Source organism: Mesoplodon mirus (assembly GCF_964341445.2).
Source record: "Mesoplodon mirus genome assembly, chromosome: X".
Classification (NCBI taxonomy): domain Eukaryota; kingdom Metazoa; phylum Chordata; class Mammalia; order Artiodactyla; family Ziphiidae; genus Mesoplodon; species Mesoplodon mirus.
Window position 1 is genome coordinate 7,553,036 of NC_138981.1, and position 19,622 is coordinate 7,572,657.

General features: G+C 43.2%; 1 protein-coding gene across 3 annotated transcripts in view; it reads left to right on the top strand.

Annotated features, from left to right (window-relative positions):
• Positions 1 to 19,622, top strand: part of CLCN4 (chloride voltage-gated channel 4) — an 82,952-nt gene that overhangs the window by 27,323 nt on the left and 36,007 nt on the right. For all 3 annotated transcript variants that reach the window (XM_082609516.1, XM_082609514.1, XM_082609515.1), the window contains 2 exons: positions 12,951 to 13,105; positions 16,979 to 17,078. In XM_082609516.1, coding sequence (XP_082465642.1) covers positions 12,962 to 13,105; positions 16,979 to 17,078 — 244 coding nt within the window. In that variant the 5' untranslated portion in view covers positions 12,951 to 12,961. The remainder of the gene's footprint in view (positions 1 to 12,950; positions 13,106 to 16,978; positions 17,079 to 19,622) is intronic.

Here is a 19,622-nt window from a genome sequence, read left to right on the forward strand (position 1 = left end):
TGCCCATTTTCTCCCATTCTGAGGGTTGTCTTTTTGTCTTGTTTCTGGTTTCCTTTGCTGTGCAAAAGCTTTTAAGTTTAATTATGTCCCATTTGTTTATTTTTGTTTTTATTTTCATTACTCTAGGAGGTGGGTCAAAAAAGATCTTACTGTGATTTATGTCAAAGAGTGTTTTTCCTATATTTTCCTCTAAGAGTTTTATAGTGCCTGGTCTTACATTTAGGTCTTTAATCCATTTTGAGTTTATTTTTGTGTATGGTGTTAGGGAGTGTTCTAATTTCATTCTTTTACATGTAGCTGTCCAGTTTTCCCAGCACCACTTATTGAAGAGACTGCCTTTTCTCCATTGTATATTCTTGCCTGCTTTGTCATAGATTTTTTGACCAGAGGTGTGTGGGTTTATCTCTGGGCTTTCTATCCTGTACCACTGATCTATATTTCTGTGTTTGTGCCAGTACCATACTGTCTTGATTACTGTAGCTTTGTAGTATAGTCTGAAGTCAGGTAGTCTGATTCCTCCAGCTCTGTTTTTTCCCCTCAAGACTGCTTTGGCTATTCGGGGTCTTTTGTGTCTCCATACAAATTTTAAGATTTTTTTGTTCTAGTTCCGTAAAAAATGCCATTGGTAATTTGATAGGGATTGCATTGAATCTGTAGATTGCTTTGGGTAGTATAGTCATTTTCACAATATTGATTCTTCCAATCCAAGAACATGGTATATCTCTCCATCTGTTGGTACCATCTTTCATTTCTTTCATCAGTGTCTTAGAGTTTTCTGCATACCGGTCTTTTGTCTCCCTAGGTAGGTTTATTCCTAGGTATTTTATTCTTTTTGTTACAGTGGTAAATGGGAGTGATTTCTTAATTTCTCTTTCAGATTTTTCATCATTAGTGTATAGGAATGCAAGAAATTTCTGTGCATTAATTTTGTATCCTGCTACTTTACCAAATTCATCGATTAGCTCTAGTAGTTTTCTGGTGACATCTTTAGGATTTTCTATGTATAGTACCATATCATCTGCAAACAGTGACAGTTTTACTTCTTCTTTTCCAATTTGGATCCTTTTCATTTCTTTTTCTTCTCTGATTGCTATGGCTAAAACTTCCAAAACTATGTTGAATAATAGTGGTGAGAGTGGGCACTCTTGTCTTGTTCCTGATCTTAGAGGAAATGGTTTCAGATTTTCACCTTTGAGAATGATGTTGGCTGTGGGTTTGTCATATATGGCCTTTATTATGTTGAGGTAGGTTCTCTCTATGCCTACTTTCTGGAGAGTTTTTATCATAAATGGGCATTGAATTTTGTCAAAAGCTTTTTCTGCATCTATTGAGATGATCATATGGTTTTTATTCTTCAATTTGTTAGTACAGTGTATCACATTGATTGATTTGCGTATATTGAAGAATCCTTGCATCTGTGGGATAAATCCCACTTGATCATGGTGTATGATCCTTTTAACGTGTTGTTGGATTCTGTTTGCTAGTATTTTGTTGAGGATTTTTGCATCTATATTCATCAGTGATACTGGTCTGTAATTTTCTTTTTTTGTAGTATCTTTGTCTGGTTTTGGTATCAGGGTGATGGTGGCCTCATAGAACAAGTTTGGGAGTGTTCCTCCCTCTGCAATTGTTGGGGGGAGTTTGAGAAGGATAGGTGTTGGCTATTCTCTAAATGTTTGATAGAATTCGCCTGTGAAGACATCTGCTCCTGGACTTTTATTTGCTGGAAGATTTTTAATTACAGTTTCAATTTCATTACTTGTGATTGGTCTGTTTATATTTTCTAATTCTTCCTAGTTCCGTGTTGGAAAGTTGTATCTTTCTAAGAATTTGTCCATTTCTTCCAGGTTGTCCATTTTATTGGCATAGAGTTGCTTGTCGTAGTCTCTTATGATCCTTTGTATTTCTGCGGTATCAGTTGTAATTTCTCCGTTTTCATTTATAATTTTATTGATTTAAATCCTCTCCCTTTTTTTCTTGATGAGTCTGGCTAAAGGTTTATCAATTTTGTTTATCTTCTCAAAGAACCAACTTTTAGTTTTATTGATCTTTGCTATTGTGTTCTTTTCTATTTCATTTATGTCTTCTCTGATCTTTATGATTTCTTTCCTTCTTCTAACTTTGGGGGGTTTTTTGGTTCTTCTTTCTCTAGTTGCTTTAGGTTTAAGGTTAGATTGTTTATTTGAGATTTTTCTTGTTTCTTGAGGTGAGATTGAATTGCCATAAACTTCCTTCTTAGAACTGCTTTTACTGCGTCCCATAGGTTTTGAGTTGTTGTGTTTTTGTTGTCATTTGGTTCTGTGTATTTTTTAATTTCCTCTTTGATTTCTTCAGTGATCTCTTGGTTATTTTGTAGCATAGTGTTTAGCCTCCACATGTTTGTGTTTTTTACAGTTTTTTTCCTGTCATTGATTTCTAATCTCATAGCATTGTGGTCGGAAAAGATGTCTGATGAGCCCAGGAGGGATATGAACTATTACTGTACCCATTTTACAGATGAGGAAATTGAGGCACAGAGAGTTTAAGGCTTGGGTAGAACCCCATGGCAGACATAAGTTAGGACCATTACTCCTGCACATGGCCTGGACCTTAGCACAGAAGTCTCGTTTTTCCCGGGAAGCAGAACCAATCAGATTTAAGAGGATGGACAAACCAAAAACTGTTAAAAGAAACTTTGTTGTTAACTTGAGTGCTGATTTATTAACTCAGAATGAGGCATGGACTAGAATTTTCAGGAAAGGTGCTCTGTGTTCTCTGTACCTGAAGTGCTCCTGGAAGCCATGGCACAGAGCCAGGGACTGCTTGGGGGTGTTCTTGGTAGCTCCTGCTGTCCTTTTCTGAGGGTCAGATGTCCCCCAAATCATCCTGAGGATGTCAATGCAGAGGAGACTGGTCTGGACTCATGAGACTGTGCAGGAGTCAAACTGACAAGCTAATTCTCTTTGTACTCTTTTTTTTTCCTAGGCTGTCTTATCTGCTCGCATATTTATTTTTGAGTCTGTTTATCCTATTTATGATAAAACTGGGACTTAGACATTTTTGGTAGGTGCGTAGATGGAACCTAAAAAAATTCTGTAATGGAGCCTTGCCTTTGTTACCCCAGTAGTTCAGAGATAACCACACACTTAAATGAACTCAAAACACTTTAGTGAACATTGACCACATGCCAGAGACAGTGATGGGAGTGCAAATATAAGTAAGTCATTGTTGTCACTGCAGAGGGTCATGGTGGAGTGGGAAGATGTTCCAGCCACAATGTAATTAGGAGTTCTTATAATGCTTTGGGGCAGAGTGACATCAGCAAAATGGTAAGATAGAAAGCCATGGCCATTGTTCCCTCACAGAAACACCAATAACAATGATATAGAGACCTTTATGAGAATTCCAGATTCCAGTCAGGAAGTTGCAGGACCCCAGAAGAGCACAAAGCCAAAAACAGTTGCTTTGAAACAGATAAGAGGAGTGATTTCACTTTACCTGTGTCGGCCCCTCCTCCAAGATGGCACAGCCCAGCACTGAGAGAGACTGCCTGCAATTTCTCCTCCTGGGGAAAGAGAGAGTAGAACGTGTCTCCAACATCTCAACCTTTCAGAGCCCTACCTCAGGGCTGGCCTTCCCCCCCACTTATAGCACTGATGGAACCAGCATAGGTTGGAGGCCTGAGGGTAGCTGAGAACAGTGCAAGTGGTGGGTGGCTTGCGGCAGCTGGCATGGATTTGCATGATTGGGAGAAGACCCTCAACTTGAGACTTCTCACTCAAGAGGGAGAGGAATGAAGAGTGCCTCCAATGTCATGGCTTTTCTGAGGACAGCCTGAGGGACTGGTTTCTCTTTAACTTCATTCCTCACTTGGAGCAAGAGATAGGAAGAGAAGTGGAGTTTGCTTCCAGCTCTCTGGATTTTTGCAGGGCTGCCTGAGGAACTGATTTCTCTTTGGTCTGATTTGAGGTACTGACAAGGAGCTGCCTGGTTGCCACTGAGAACCCAGGAGAGTGAGGTAGCTTGCTGCTATAGAACCAGAGAACTTGCAGAGACAAGGACAGATCCCAGAGGGAGCAAGAGGTTATGATCTCGTGAACAAATAAACTGGCAAGTTCCTTTCATTAGGACTTTACATGCACAAGTCCACAGAAAATGCATCAGCAGAAAAGGTTTGAGGAGCCTCCAGATTCTCTAGTTGGGCTGATGGGTGAAGGTCCTTCCTGGTACAAAACTACTTTGTAAAGACTGGGAGAGGTGGCTGTCTTTTCACATGTGTAGATACCAATAAAAAGTTGAAAGAACATGACGAAATAGGCAAACACGACTCAACCAAAGAAACAAAATAAATATCCAGAAACCAATCCCAAAGAAACACAGGTATATGATTTACCTGATAAAGAATTCAAAGTAAACTGTCATAAAGATGCTTAACAAGCTCAGGAAAACAATCCATGAATAAAACAAGCATTTTAACAAAGAGATAGAAAATATAAAAAAGAAACAAATTTTGGAGCTGAAGAATATAATAGCAGAACAGAAAACCTCACTCGAGGTGTTCAACAACAGACTTTATCAAACAGAAGAAAGAATCAGTGACCTCAAAAGCAGGTAATTGGAAATTATCCAGTCAGAGGACAAAAAAAAAAAAAATAGTGAAGAAAGCCTAAGGGACTTACGGGACTCCATCAGATGAACAAGTACATGCATATGGGAGTCTCAGAAGAAGAAGAAGAGAAAGAAAAGGGCAGAAAGCTTATTTAAAGAAATAATGACAGAAAACTTACCAAATCTGGGAAGGAAAATGGACATCCAGATTCAAGAAACCAAACAGATTCTATAAAAGATGAACCAAAGAAGTCCACACTGAGTCACATTGTAATCAAACTGTCAAGAGTCAAAGATAGAACTGTGAAAGCAGCAAGAGAAATCCACTCATCTCATACAAAGGCTCCCCCAGAAGACTGTCAGTGAATTTCTCAGCAGAACCCTTGCAGGCCATAAAGGAGTGGGATGATATATTCAAAGTAATGGGGGGGGTGGGGAAAGAAACCCCAGCTAACCAGAAATTCTATATCTGGCAAAACTGTCCTTAAAAAAATCAAGGATAGATAAAGACTCCCAGATAAACAAAAGCTGAGGGAGTTCATCACCACTAGATTTGCCTTATAGGAAATGCTAAAGGGAGTCCTTTGAGGTGGAATGAAAGGATGCTAAATAGCAACACAAAAACATTTGAAAGTCTAAAGCTCGCTGGTAATCAAATGGACAAATACAGAATACTGTAATGCTGCAGTGGAGGTGTGTAAATCAGTGAATTCTGGTATAGAAGTTAAAAAAAGAAAGTATAAAAAAGAACTATACCTATAAACTATGTTAACAGATACACAATATAAAAATATGTAACTCATGACATCAGTAATATAAAATGTGTATGGGGGGAGAGTATAGTTTCTGTATGTGATTGAAGTAAGTTGTTATCAACTTAAATTTTTATCACTATGTTTTATGTAAGCCCCATGGTAACCACAAGAAAATACTTATAGAAGATACACAAAAGAAAATGAAAAGGAATCAAAGCATGTTCCTACCAAAGAAAAAAATCAAATGAAACACAAAGGAAGACAGCAAGAAAGGAAAAGAGGGACAAAAGAGCTACAAGACAGGCAGAAAACAATGAACAAAATGGCAGTAGTAAGATCTTCCTTATCAATAATTATTTTAAATTTAAATGGATTAAACTCCCTAATCAAAAGATTTCACATGGCTGAATGGATTAAAAAAAAACCCAAGATCCAGCTCTATGCAGGCTGTAAGAGACTCACTTTAGACTTAAGGACAAATAGAAGCTGAAAGTGAAAGGATAGAAAAAGATATTCCATGCAAATGACAACCAAAAGAGAGCAAGATGGCCAGAAGAGGCAGAGGACTTGAACAATGGTATAGACCAAGTGGACCTAACAGACATTTGTCTAATGTTCCACCCAACAGTAGCAGAATACACATTCTTCTCAAGCACATACAACATTCTCCAGGATAGATCTCATGTTATGTCACAGATTAAGTCTCAACAAATTTAAGAAGATTGAAATTATAGCAGGTATGCTCTCTGATCACAATGGAATGAAACTATAAATCAGTGGAAGGAAAATAGGAAAGTTCACAAACATATGGAAATGAAACAATGCAGTCTTGAACAACCAGTGGGTCATACAAGAAATCAAAAGGAAAATTAGAAAATATCTTGAGACAAATGAAAACAAAAACACAACATACCAAAACTTATGGGATGCAGCAAAAGCAGTATTAAGAGGGAAGTTTATAGTGATAAACACCTACATTTAAAAAGAAGATTCTAGGGCTTCCCTGGTGGCGCAGTGGTTAAGAGTCCACCTGCCGATGCAGGGGACATGGGTTCGTGCCCCGGTCCAGGAAGATCCCATGTGCCGTGGAGCGGCTGGGCCCGTGAGCCATGGCCGCTGAGCCTGCGCGTCCGGAGCCTGTGCTCCACAATGGGAGAGGCCACAGCAGTGAGAGGCCCGCGTACCGCAAAAAATAAATAAATAAATAAATAAAAATAAAAAGAAGATTCTAAGTAAACAACCTGACTTTACACCTCAATGACCAAAAAAAGAACAAACTAAGCCCAAAGTTAGCAGAAGGAAGGACATAATAGTGATTAGGGGAAATAAATGAAATACAGAATAGAAAAGCAGTTGAAAAATCAATGCGAGTTGGTGTTAACATCAATTTTTCATTAAATAGCACCATCTTTTTGTTAAAGGTCAACAGAATTGACAAAGCTTTAGCTAGACTAAGAAAAAAAGGGAGAAGACTCAGATAAATAAAATCAGCAATGAAGGAGGAGACATTGCAACTGATGCCACAAAAATAAAAAGGATTATAAGAGACTACTATAAGCAGTTATACACCAGGAAACTGGATAATCTAGAGAAAAATGGTAAATGCCTAGAAATATACAACCTGCCAATACTGAATAATGAAGAATAGAAAATGTGAACAGACCTGTAACTAGTTTTTGTGATCAAAAACCTCCCAACATAGAAAAGCCCAGGACCAGATGGTTTCATTGGTGAATTCTATCAAATTTTTAAAGAAGAATTAATTCAGTTTCTTTTCAAACTCTTCCAAAAGAAATTGAAGAAGAGGGAACACTTCCAAACTCTTTCATGAGGCCAGCATTACCTTGATACCAAAGCCAGAAAAAGACACTACAAGAAAAGAAAATTGGAGACCAGTATCCCTGATGAGTATAGATGCAAAAATCCGCAACAAAATACTACAAACTGAATTCAACAGCATATTAAAAGGATCATACACCATGACCAAATGGGATTTATCACTAGGTGCCATGATGGTTCAACATCTGAAATTCAACCCATGTGGTACACTACATTAACAGAATGAAGAATAAAAATTACATAATCATCTCAATAGATGCAGAAAAAAACATTTGACAAAATTCAACACGCTTTCGTGATTAAAAACATTCAACAAGCTAGGATAGCTTGTTGAATATGAAAAGCCACAGCTACCCTCATACTCTATAGATCCTTTCTTGCGTTTAAGGATTGGATAAAAGACCTAGGTGTCCTTTGTGTCTTCCGAAGTCCCTGTGTAGGTAAATATGGTTGTGTAACAGAGATGCTCTTTTTTCAGGATGGACACCTCCAGCGTGAAGTTCGATTCCATCCTGTCTCTGTTGCCAGCTGTGTTATCTGTTGCTGCAACTAACTTAGTTAGTTGTCCTCCCTTGCAACTAACTTGGCCATCTTCATTTCTTCTCTCCCTTGGAGCCCACGTAAATCATACCTGTTAAACATTGTTATGATGCTGCTACATGACTACCCTTTCAAAAAAACCCAGTGGCTTAAAACAATAACCATTCATTTTTCTCATGGTCTGCAGGTCAGCTGGGTGGTTTGATTGGGTCAAACCCAGCTGCTCTTGGCTGGGCTCACTCATGAATCTGTGCTTGGTGAGCCTGGATGATCTAGGATGGCCTCAGTTGAGGTGATCCACCTTGACTCCGTGTGGTCGCTCATCTTCCAGCATCTAGCCTAGGCTTCTGCTCATGGCAGAAGGCCAAGGAAGAAAGCAGAGGCCACGTCGCCTTTGGGGTGTAGACTCAGTACATGCATGCTGTCACTTCCACTGCATGTCCCAAGGCCAGCCCTGATTCAAGAGCTGGAGAAATAGACTCTACCTCTTAATGAAGAGGAGCCGCAAGGTCCCACTGAAAATGCTGTAGATGTGGGGACAGGTAGAGAATCTGAGCTGTTTCTGTGTTCAGTCCACCGTGTAGATCGGGAGTCAGCAAACGTTTTCGGTAAATGGCCAAATAGTAAACATTTGAGGCTTTGGGGGCCATTTGGCCTTTGTCATAACTACTCACCTGTGCCGTTGCGACGTGAAAGCAGCCATAGACGGTACGTAAATGAGCGGGCATGGCTGTGTTCCTCTAGAACTTATTTACAAAGCCAGGCAGCAGGCCGGATTTGGCCCACAAGCTGCAGTTTGCTATGCTCTGACCTCGACGATCCAGACCAAGTAGGAAACTCAGATGCAGGACCTAGGATGCTGTCCTTCCTGAAATCCTAAGCAGAGGTGTCATCTGCCAGCAGAAGTGCTCTTATTGGAGAGAAGAAATAAAACTAGGTGAGAGGAGCAAGGGCTCCCCTCTAAGGTGCAGATGACTGTAGTTGACCTTTGAACAACGTGGGAGTTAGGGACACTGACCCCCTGCGCAGTCGAAAATCCACATCCTGCTCTCACTGCCTCAAAACCAAAGGAATTGATAAATGACTCACCCAAGGGCAGGAAGCTGAAACAGTCTGGATACAATCAGGACTCAAACCCTAGTTCTTGTGATTCTACATATTGGGCTCTCTAATCGAACACAAACTTTTCCCCTCACGTAGGTAAAGATCTGTAAAATGAAAATACAGGTATGATATTTATTGAAAAAAATCCACGTGTAAGTGGCCCCACCCAGTTCAAACCTGTGTTGTTCAAGGGTCAGCAGTATTTGCATCCCTTTGGGTGCCATATTGAACTTACACAGGTTAAGTTTCTTTCTCATCAAGTCCTTGGAGTTCATTCCTTTTTGTTCCTGTGTTTGGCTGGATTCTCATTTCTTATCCATCTGTATCTCCCAGTGGATCCCAGATAGAATTCTTTCCATTTTTCTTTTCTTTTCTTAAATTTTTTGGCCACGCCGCACAGCTTGCGGGATCCTACTTCCTTGACCAGGGTTCGAACCCCTGCCCTCAGCAGTGAAAGTGCAGAGTCCTAACCACTGGGCCACCAGGGAATTCCCTCTTTCCATTATTTCTGACCTGGATGCCCTCTTCTTACGCTTTTGGTCCTCCTGTCTTTCTTAACCCGAGCTTCAGAAGCGAAGTCACCACCTCCTTCTGGGCCCCCAAGGAAAGCCTCCAATTAGATCTATGGATTAGATCATGTTTATTTTCCTTTACCAATTATGTGTCTGATTGTCAGGACCATGACGTGCTCCATCAAAGTTTAAAGATATATTTGTTCTCCAGAGTGACTTTTTGTTTCAATCATTATTGCCTGGAGTTGTTGCTTGACTAGAGATTTGGTTAAATTTCAGGTAACATGAACTTCTTTTTAATAGAATGTCCAAGTCTCTGCAATTCTTCGATCTGCGGGCTTGGTTTTTCTTACGCCGGCTACCCATTGTGGGTCAGCAGCCTGCCATCTTCTTTTTCCCATCAGAGATTTTCTTTACCGCATATAATACAAGGCTATTACCATCTTGTGTTTCTAGAAATGAAAATGAAATCTTTGCTTTCTAATTTTATTCCTTCCCTTTTATTATTGGTTGCTACTGACTTCTGCAATATGATTCTTCCCTGGGCATTCATCAGTGGGTATAGTTTTCAGCTTGGCATGGCTCAGACTTCAAACTTTTAAAGTTTTAAAGTAGCAAAGTTGCACAGTCAATAAATCAATAACTATCGCCATTTTATTGCTTGTAAGGTGATTACTCCACTTTGCCGGTAGCGACTTCTCAATTTGATCAAAATGCAGTTTTGTCAGGTCGTGGTTGAGTCCTCCAGATATAAAAATACATAAAGCAATTGAGAGAAGCCTGTGCTCAAATATTTTAATAACTACCCTTCACTTCTTTAACCATCTTATTCTGGCACTTTTGTGGTTCCCGTCCTATAATTCAAATTTCCATGCTCTTTGCCAAATAAATTTTGATTTAGTGCTTATTCCAACCTCTTGTCTTTGTAAGAGTGTATTATTTTCCTTGCTAACTGGTGGTGAGCATTGGTCCTGCTGCAAAGCGTTTTCTCCGTGTCAAATTATTTCCTATGTGATCTGTAAATCAGGTTCTGATGGTGGTGTAACATGGAAGATGTCTTGGTTTATTTGGGATTGTTTTCCAGACAAGGGGAGGCAGAATAATAGGAGTGGAATTGTTATCTTAGGCAGGAAAGGAAGAAATCCTCCACTTTGCTACTGCCCTGGCAGCAGGCACCCTTTTGACTGTATTTTAAGGAAAATTAGAAGCGAGGGCCTGCACTCAGGGCTGCTTGTCCGGGGCAGTGTGCTGCCAGCCTGGCATGGCTCTTGGTTTGTCTGTTCGGGCTGCTATAACAAAATACCACAGACTGGGTGGCTTATAAACAACAGACATTTATTCCTCACAGTTCTAGAGACTGGCAGTCAGAGATCAGGGTGCCAGCATGGTCAGGTGATGGTTCTTTATCCAGTCACGGATTTCCTGTTGTGTCCTTACATGGTGGAAGGGGCAAAGGAGCTCCCTGGGGCCTCTTTTTTTTTTTTTTTTTTTTTGCGGTATGCGGGCCTCTCACTGTTGTGGCCTCCCCCGTTGCGGAGCACAGGCTCCGGATGCGCAGGCCCAGCGGCCATGGCTCACGGGCCCAGCCGCTCCGCGGCATATGGGATCCTCCCAGACCGGGGCACGAACCCGTATCCCCTGCATCGGCAGGCGGACTCTCAACCACTGCGCCACCAGGGAGGCCCTGGGGCCTCTTTTATAAGGGCACTAGTCCCATTCTTGAAGGTACTGCCCTTATGACCCAATCACCTCCCAAAGACCCCACCTTCTAATACCATCCCTTGGGGGTTAGGATTTCAATGTATGAATTGGGGCTGGGGGACACACATGTTCAGACCATAGCATGGCTCACGTGGCAGGTTGTCCTGCCTCCTTGTCCTCTCCATGGCATCGCCCCTGCCCCCCGGTGCAGAGGACCACTCCCCCTGTGGATCACCTTGGCTCCCCCAGTGAGTTAAGTCTTAGCATTTTCACTCTGCTGTTGCTGTACATCTTGAGTATCCACAGTGACAACCGCAGAGGTTGTCTGCCTCAGTGGTCCGCTTTATCTCCCAGGAGAACTGGTTACTGGTTTGACTACAGTGGTTTGGTTTTGAGTGGTATGCCTCAACCCTATTTCCCCCAGGCCTCTCCTGTTGATGCCCTGCTTTTGCAGAACGTGAGGTTTTCCAGAAATGGATATAGTTGACCCTCATTATGAGCAGTTCTGTATTTGTGAATTTGCCTGCTCACTAAAATGTATTTGTAACATCCAGAGCAATACATGGGGCGCTTGCCCGGTCCTTCGCACAGTGCACGTGCAGAGCCTCAAAAAGTTTGAGCTGCCAGGAATGCACGATCCTAGCTGAGGTTGGAGAAATCGGTGCTCTGCCGTCTTGTTTCAGTTCCCAGACCAGAAACAAGTGTTCTTTTCACAGTCTCTTTAGTGCCATATTTTTCGCATTTTTATGCTTTTTTTATTAGCAATTTTGCTGTTTCCAGTGGCCTTGAAATGCAGGGCAGGAGTGCCTGTAGTGTTTCTAAGCACGAGAAGGCTGTGCTGGGCCTTATGGAGAAAATATGTTTGTTAGACAAGCTTCCTGCAGCGTGAGTGACAGTGCTGTTGGCTGTGAGTTCAGTGTGGATGAACCAACGATATATATTTGATAAGGTGTCTTTAAACAGAAACACACAAAACAAGGTTGTATAACGATTGGCAAAATGTTGTGACCAGAGGCTCGAAGGAACCTAACCCTCTATTTCTCTTGGGGACAGTGATTTAGTACTCACTAATTCGGTGGCCATGGTGACTTTATAGCACATAACTACCACAAATAATAAGAAAGTAACATTTGTCAGAAACAGACCCACAGACTTAGAGAATGAACTTATGGTTACTGAGGGGAAGGGCGGAGGAAGGGGATAGTTAGGGAGTTGGGGATTGACATGTACACACTGCTATATTTAAAATAGGTAACCAATAAGGACCTACTGTATAGCACAGGGAACTCTGCTCAATATCCTGTAACAACCTAAATGGGAAAAGAATTGGAAAAAGATACATGTATATGTGTAACTGAATCATTTTGCTGTACACCTGAAACTATCACAACATTGTTAATCAACTATACTCCAATATAAAATAAAAAGTTAAAAAAAAGAAATTAATATTTGTGTCTCCCCAAAATTCATATGTTGAAACCTAATCCCCAATGTGATGGTATTGGGAGGTGATGAGGTCATGAAAGCTGAGCCCTCATGGATGGGGTTAGTGCTCTTGTAAAAGAGACCCCAGAGAACTGCACCAGATGAGGGCACAGTGAGCAGATGGCCATCTGTGAACCAGGAAGTGGGCTCTCACCAGACACTGAATCTCTAAGTGCCTTGATCTTGGACTTCACAGCCTCTGGAACTGTGAGAAATAAATATGTGTTGTTGATAAGCCACCCAATCTGTGGTATTTTTGTTATAGCAGCCTGTGCTCACTAAGACAGACTATGTGTATCTTTTATCACAGCAGAGGTGCATATGCTGAAATGTCTTTCCTGTGCAAGAAAATAGCACACGTGGATTGTTCTGCCAGGTCTGTGCAGATATTCTGCTTACGTTTTTAACGACAGGTTTTCTCTCCCAGGTGTAAGTAGCATGGTCAATGCAGGAGCGATGAGTGGCTCTGGAAACCTGATGGATTTCCTTGACGAGCCATTCCCTGATGTGGGGACGTATGAGGACTTCCACACCATCGACTGGCTGAGGGAGAAGTCACGGGACACTGACAGACACAGAAAGGTACATGCTGTTCATAAGGACACTTTGAGGGGAATCCCTTCGGAGGGCTGGGCCATGCTTTTATCGGACAGTCACTGAGCTAGAGCTTGGGTTCATGTGTCATGTGCTGAGCTAGGTTCTAGAGAAGAGAAGGGCTAGTGGGAGAGGCAGAGATGTGGACAGATAATTATAATACCAGGTGCTTTGGGTGGAAGGCTATGTCATACAGAGGTGTGGTGTGGAGGGCAAGGAGGGGGGCTCTGGAACCAGACAGATTGGGTACATCCTGACTTTGACATCTTTAGGCTGGCTGACTTTTGGGGTGCCATTCCTGGACCCCATCTTCTCATCTGTAAGGGTGGAGTTAATTATACCAGAAGATTAAATGGGGCTGTGTGTGCATGAAAGCACATATTACAGTGCCTGGCCTCTAGTAGGCAATCAATATATATTTTTATGGGCTGCAGTAAAGTTATGTATCAAGTGCTGTGGGATCATTTAGGAGGGATGGTTAGGGAGGGAGTTTTTAGAGAGGGTGAGATGTCAGTGGGGTCTTGAAGGATGACTAAGAATTTGCCAGGCAGAGGAAGGGGAAAGGATTCTCAACAGGAGTGGCTCTTTTTTAGGTCACAGAGGCATGAAAGACCGTGGCACATTTAGGCAGTTCAAGGAGCTCTAAGGTTTGGTGGCAGGTTCACGGAAGGACTAGCGAGGACTAGAGATGAGTCCAGCCACGTGGGCAATGGGGCCACATTGGGAACCACTGAGTAGACCATGAAGAGGAGTTTAGATTTCCTTTTTTTTTTTTTAAGATTTATTTTATTATTTATTTAATTTATTTATTTTTGGCTGCGGCAGGTCTTAGCTGCAGCACACGGGATCTTCATTGAGGCATGACGGATCTTTTCGTTGTGGCGTGTGGGCTTCTCTCTAGTTGTGGTGGGCAGGTTTTCTCTCTCTAGTTGTGGTGCACAGGCTCCAGGGCACGTGGGCTCTGTAGTTGTGGTCTGTAGTTGTGGCACACAGGCTCCAGAGCACGTGGGCTCTGTAGTTGAGGCGTGAGAGCTCAGTAGTTGTGGTGCGTGGGCTTAGTTGCCCCGCAGCATTTGGGATCTTAGTTTCCTGACCAGGGATCGAACCTGCGGCCTCTGCATTGTAAGGTGGACTCTCCACCACTGGACCACCAGGGAAGTCCCTGGATTTCCTATTTACTTATTTATTTATTTGTTTGTTTTTGGCTGTGTTGGGTCTTCATTGCTGCGCGTGGGCTTTCTCTAGTTGTGGCGAGCAGGGGCTACTCTTTGTTGTGGTGCGGTGGCTTCTCTTGTTACGGAGCACAGGCTCTAGGCGCACGGGCTTCAGTAGTTGTGGCGCATGGGCTTAGCTGCTCTGCAGCATGTGGGATCTTCCTGGACCGGGGCTCAAACCCGTGCCCCCTGCAATGGCACGTGGATCCTCAACCACTGCGCCACCAGGAAAGCACTGGATTTCCTTTTCATGGCCACAGGATACAAGAGAGATGCTCTGCCATGCTCTATATGGCTCCTTCTGTGCTACAACAGCAGAGTCCGGTAGTTGCCACGGAGACCAACTGACCTGCCGAACCGAAAATATTTACTTTCTGTCTCTTTACAGAAAATGTTTGCCAACCCTTGCTCTAAAGGGTTATGAGGGGAATGATGATCTCAGGAATGTAGGATTCTGTTAACACAGGGAGGCAAAGGGGTGCTCTTACAATGTGTTTAGATGTAACCATCTGCCTGGAAAGCGTGATCCAGGCTGGCTCCTTCAGCCTTCTTGCTGTTAATCAAAACTACAATGAGGGCTTCCCTGGTGGCGCAGTGGTTGAGAATCCGCCTGCTAATGCAGGGGACACGGGTTCGAGCCCTGGTCTGGGAGGATCCCACATGCCACGGAGCAACTAGGCCCGTGAGCCACAACTACTGAGCCTGCGCGTCTGGAGCCTGTGCTCCGCAACAAGAGAGACCGCGATAGTGAGAGGCCCACGCACCGCGATGAAGAGTGGCCCCCGCTTGCCACAACTAGAGAAAGCCCTCGCACAGAAACGAAGACCCAACACAGCAAAAATAAATAAATAAATTAATAAATTCCTACCCCCAACATCTTTAAAAAAAAACTACAATGAGACATCACCTCACATGGGTCAGAATGGCCATCATCAAAAAATCTACAAACAACAATGCTGGAGAGGGTGTGGAGAAAAGGGAACCCTCCTACACTGTTGGTGGGAATGTAAATTGATACAGCCACTATGGAGAACAGTATGGAGGTTCCTTAAAAAAGTGAAAGTAGAGTTATCATGTGATCCAGCAATCCCACTCCTGGGCATGTATCCAGAGAAAGCTCTTAACTCGAAAAGATACATGTACCCCAATGTTCATAGCAGCACTATTTACAGTTAGCAGTAATCACGCCTCAGATAAACCTCACTGGCTATGATACTGCCACTGCACAAAGCTAACAGCACTATTCACAATAGCCAAGACATGGAAGCAACCTAAATGTCCACTGACAGAGGAATGGATAAAGAAGGTGTGGTACATATGGAATATTACTCAGAGGAATGGAATATTACTCAGCCATGAAAAAGAATGAAATAATGCCATTTGCAGCAACATGGATGGACCTAGAGATTATCATACTGAGTGAAGTAAGTCAGAGAAAGACAAATATATGATACTGCTTATATGTGGAATCTAAAAAAATGGTACAAGTGAACTTATTTACAAAACAGAAATAGACTCACAGACATAGAAAACCAACTTACGGTTACCAAAGGGGAAAGAGGGTGGGGGAGGGACAAATTAGGAGTTCGGATTAACAGATACACACTACTATATATAAAATAAACAACAAGGTTCTACTGTATAGCACAGGGAACTATATTTAATATTCTGCAATAACCTATAATGGAAAAGAATCTGAAAAAGAATATATATATATATATATAGGTATAACTGAATCACTTTCCTGTACACCTGAAGTTAACATTGTGAATCAGCTATACTTCAATTAAAAAAAGAAAGTTCTTGGGACTTTCCTGGTGGCGCAGTGGTTAAGAATCCACCTGCCAATGCAGGGGACACAGGTTTGAGCCCTGGTCTGGGAAGATCCCACATGCCGCAGAGCAGCTAAACCCGCGTGCCACAGCTACTGAGCCTGCGCTCTAGAACCCACGAGCCATAACTACTGAGCCCACGTGCTGCAACTACTTAAGCCTGCGTGCCTAGAGCCTGTGCTCTGCAACAAGAGAAACCACTGCAATGAGAAGCCTGCGCACCGCAACGAAGAGTAGCCCCTGCTCGCCACAACTAGAGAAAGCCCGTGCACAGCAATGAAGACCCAATGCAGCCATAAAGGAAGGAAGGGAGGAAGGAAAGAAAGAAAGGAGGGAGGGAGGGAGGGAGGGAGGAAGAAAGAGAAAGAAAGTAAGTTCATTCTTGTTGTTAACATGTAGCCTGGAAAATGAAAGAAGGAATTGAAGTCTTTGTCGAAGAGGGTCTTTTGTGAACAGACCTTACGATTTAAGCTAAAATAATGATTTGTATTCAAAACGGTGACACCGAAGTGATGTCTTCCTTCAGAATGGCTTTGAAATAATCAAAGATCAAATCACACTTAGTGAGGTTTTTTTAATTAAATGACTTTTTTGGGATTCTTTGGAGACTATTATGGCATCTTTATAGATCTGTGAACTAGAAAGCCCATTTAACCGTTGTGCTAGGTAACTGAAAGAATCACGTAAGTGGCAGTCTAGTCACTTCATTATATTCGTTTTCTCAATCACCGTGTTTCCTGAGGAAACAGTTTCAGAGAAGGAAGCATGAATTGGAAAGCGTATGCACATCAACTCTGATGTCTTTCTGTTTCTAGATAACCAGCAAAAGCAAGGAGTCCATATGGGAGTTCATCAAGAGCTTGCTGGATGCCTGGTCGGGGTGGGCGGTGATGCTGCTCATTGGCCTGCTGGCAGGTATGTGGGGTGTTGCTCTTGTACTTCACGCAAGGGGGCTGTTACTTGAAATACCGAAGAGCACAATACACGGCGATACACTTAACATAAATCTATCATCAGTAAAGCAAAAAGACCCCGAGGCACGGGCGGGCCCGGGTACGGTCCTTGGACAGCGGTACCGGGAGAGCGGGTTGGCCCTTTCCACACTGTACAGAGGTTTCCTGCCATGCTGGATTTTATTGAAAACACACATTTCACATTCTATAGTACTTAGCCATGTAGAAGGCGAGAAAGGACGGGAACGTGTTGATCTCTAAAAATAAAACATCATACGAGACTGGCGTTTACTAACACCGGCAGGCCCTGAGATGAACTAAACATCGAGAGGCGCTCAAAGTAACGCGAGACACCACAGGGTCTGAGGTAGGCCTGGGGGAGGCACCTCCAGCCCATGGCTTGTTCTGACCCTCAGGGACTCCATGTCCTTCATTTTTATAATCCCAACACCATATTTGTGAGCAGTACCTGTTTCCAGAGTGAATGAATGAGTATCTGGAGGGGACCCCTCCCCTTTTAATAGCAAATGCACCAGCCCTCCGTGGAAATTGTTTCCTGAAACTTACTTCCTTTTAGGAGGCTGTGAAGGTTCATGTCTAAGAAGAAAAAAACTTGATCATGCTAAAGAGATTCCCTTAAGAAACTCCCCCTGCCCGTAGTAACACGCTAGTTATGGTTATAGGACTGATCAGAGAATGGCTGTGTGATACAGCCATTGAATAGAGTACATACTCGCAGAGCGCCTGCGGGGCATAGGGTACCATTTTGTGATTAGAGGACTTTGATTTCTGGCTGCCCTCTCACTCGTTACATCTACAGTGGTACGAGGGGCTTGGTTGCCAGGGAGGGGCTCCCTCTGCCTGGCATGTCCTAAAGGGCCCAGGAGCGTGCTGAAGGGGCAGTCCTCTCCTTCCGGCCACAGCAGCTGCACGCGCATTCCGCCTGTCCTGTCCTTCCCGTCCCAGTGGCGCTCCCGGTATGTATTGGCAGCGATGCTGGGAGGGAATTCGAGCTCATGGACATACGGCGTTTTGCCACCCGTTCGTTTGGCTCTATGAAGACCTTTAAGGTAGGTGGGGGCGGGGGAGGGCGGGGAGGGTCGTTTGCTGCAAACTCTGATGTCTTTCTTTAGAATAGATTTATAAAACTGTACCCTGTGTTATTCTTGGCTCCTGGGAAGGAGGGATGAATACGGGAAATGAAGGAATCAGAGTAGATGTCTTGGCGTCCTGCTGGAGTCACACAGCGTAGATTTATCAACTGATCTCAGAGCCCTGTCGGGCTGCCTTTAACAAGTCAGATACCGACCATCGGGCTTCACTGTTAATCCAATTTCCATCAGTTCTTTCAGGAAGAATCACCTGGGGAATTAAAAAAAAAATGCTGCTGCAATTAAATGGTACCCCTGGAGATGACACCCTAGCATTGAGTAAAACCCCCTTTCCCCTGTGATTCTAATATACAGCCAGGGGTGACGACTGCTGGAGAAGGGCGATCCCGTGGTCACATCAGCAGATGAATATAGGAGGGAGACAAGAAAGGGATGATCTTGGCAGTGAAGGTGGCAAAAGTGTTCTTTTGATCTGGATGAAGGAAAAGCCAGAACACTGCCCCATTCACCTTCCCGTTCCCCAGTGGCGAGCCCCAGGGGTCCCACTGTCTGGCCTGTCACCTCCTTAGTGGCAGTCCAGACATTATATTCCGACGCCCAAGATGGAGAGGCCCAAGCTGCGGCTCCTCTGCAGGGCGTTAACCAGGAGCCACCACTGGGTGTCGCTGTTGTTCCACACAAGGGAGTTTTTGTTCAAATGTCATTTTTTGCTGGAGGTGTTCTCTGACCACCTTTTCTAAAAGTACATCTCCCTCTCTGAGCCTCGTCGCCCTCGCCCACTATATGTATGTACGTGTGTATGTATGTAACAGCTTTATTGAGATATAACTCACATACCATACAGTTCACCTGGTTAAAGCATACAACTTGGTGGTTTTTAGTGTATTCACAGAGTTTTGCAACCATCACCAAGGCCAATTTTAGAACATTTTCATCAGCTCCCAAAGAACCTCCCTCCCCTTTAGCTATCAGCCCCAGTGCCCCTAGCCTCCGCTCAGTCCTGGGCAACCGCTAATCTACTTGCTGTCTCTGTAGATTTGCCTATTCTGGACATTTCATAAAATGGAATCATACAATATATGGTCTTTTGTGACTGGCTTCTTTTACAGCATAACGTTTCCAAGGTTCATCCATGCTGTCGCATGTGTCAGTGCTTCATTCCTTTCTGTTGCCATTGTAGGTGGACCACATTTTGTTTCTCCATTCAGCAATTGATGGGCATATGGGCTGTTTCCACTGTTTGGCTTTTGTGAATATGCTGTTGTGAACATTTGCGTACATGTCTTGTGTTGGGTATATGTTTTCATTTCTCGTGGGCAGATGCCTAGGAATGGAAGTGTTTGGTCGGGTGGTGACTCCTTGTTTAACTTTTTGAGGACCTGTCCTACTGTTCT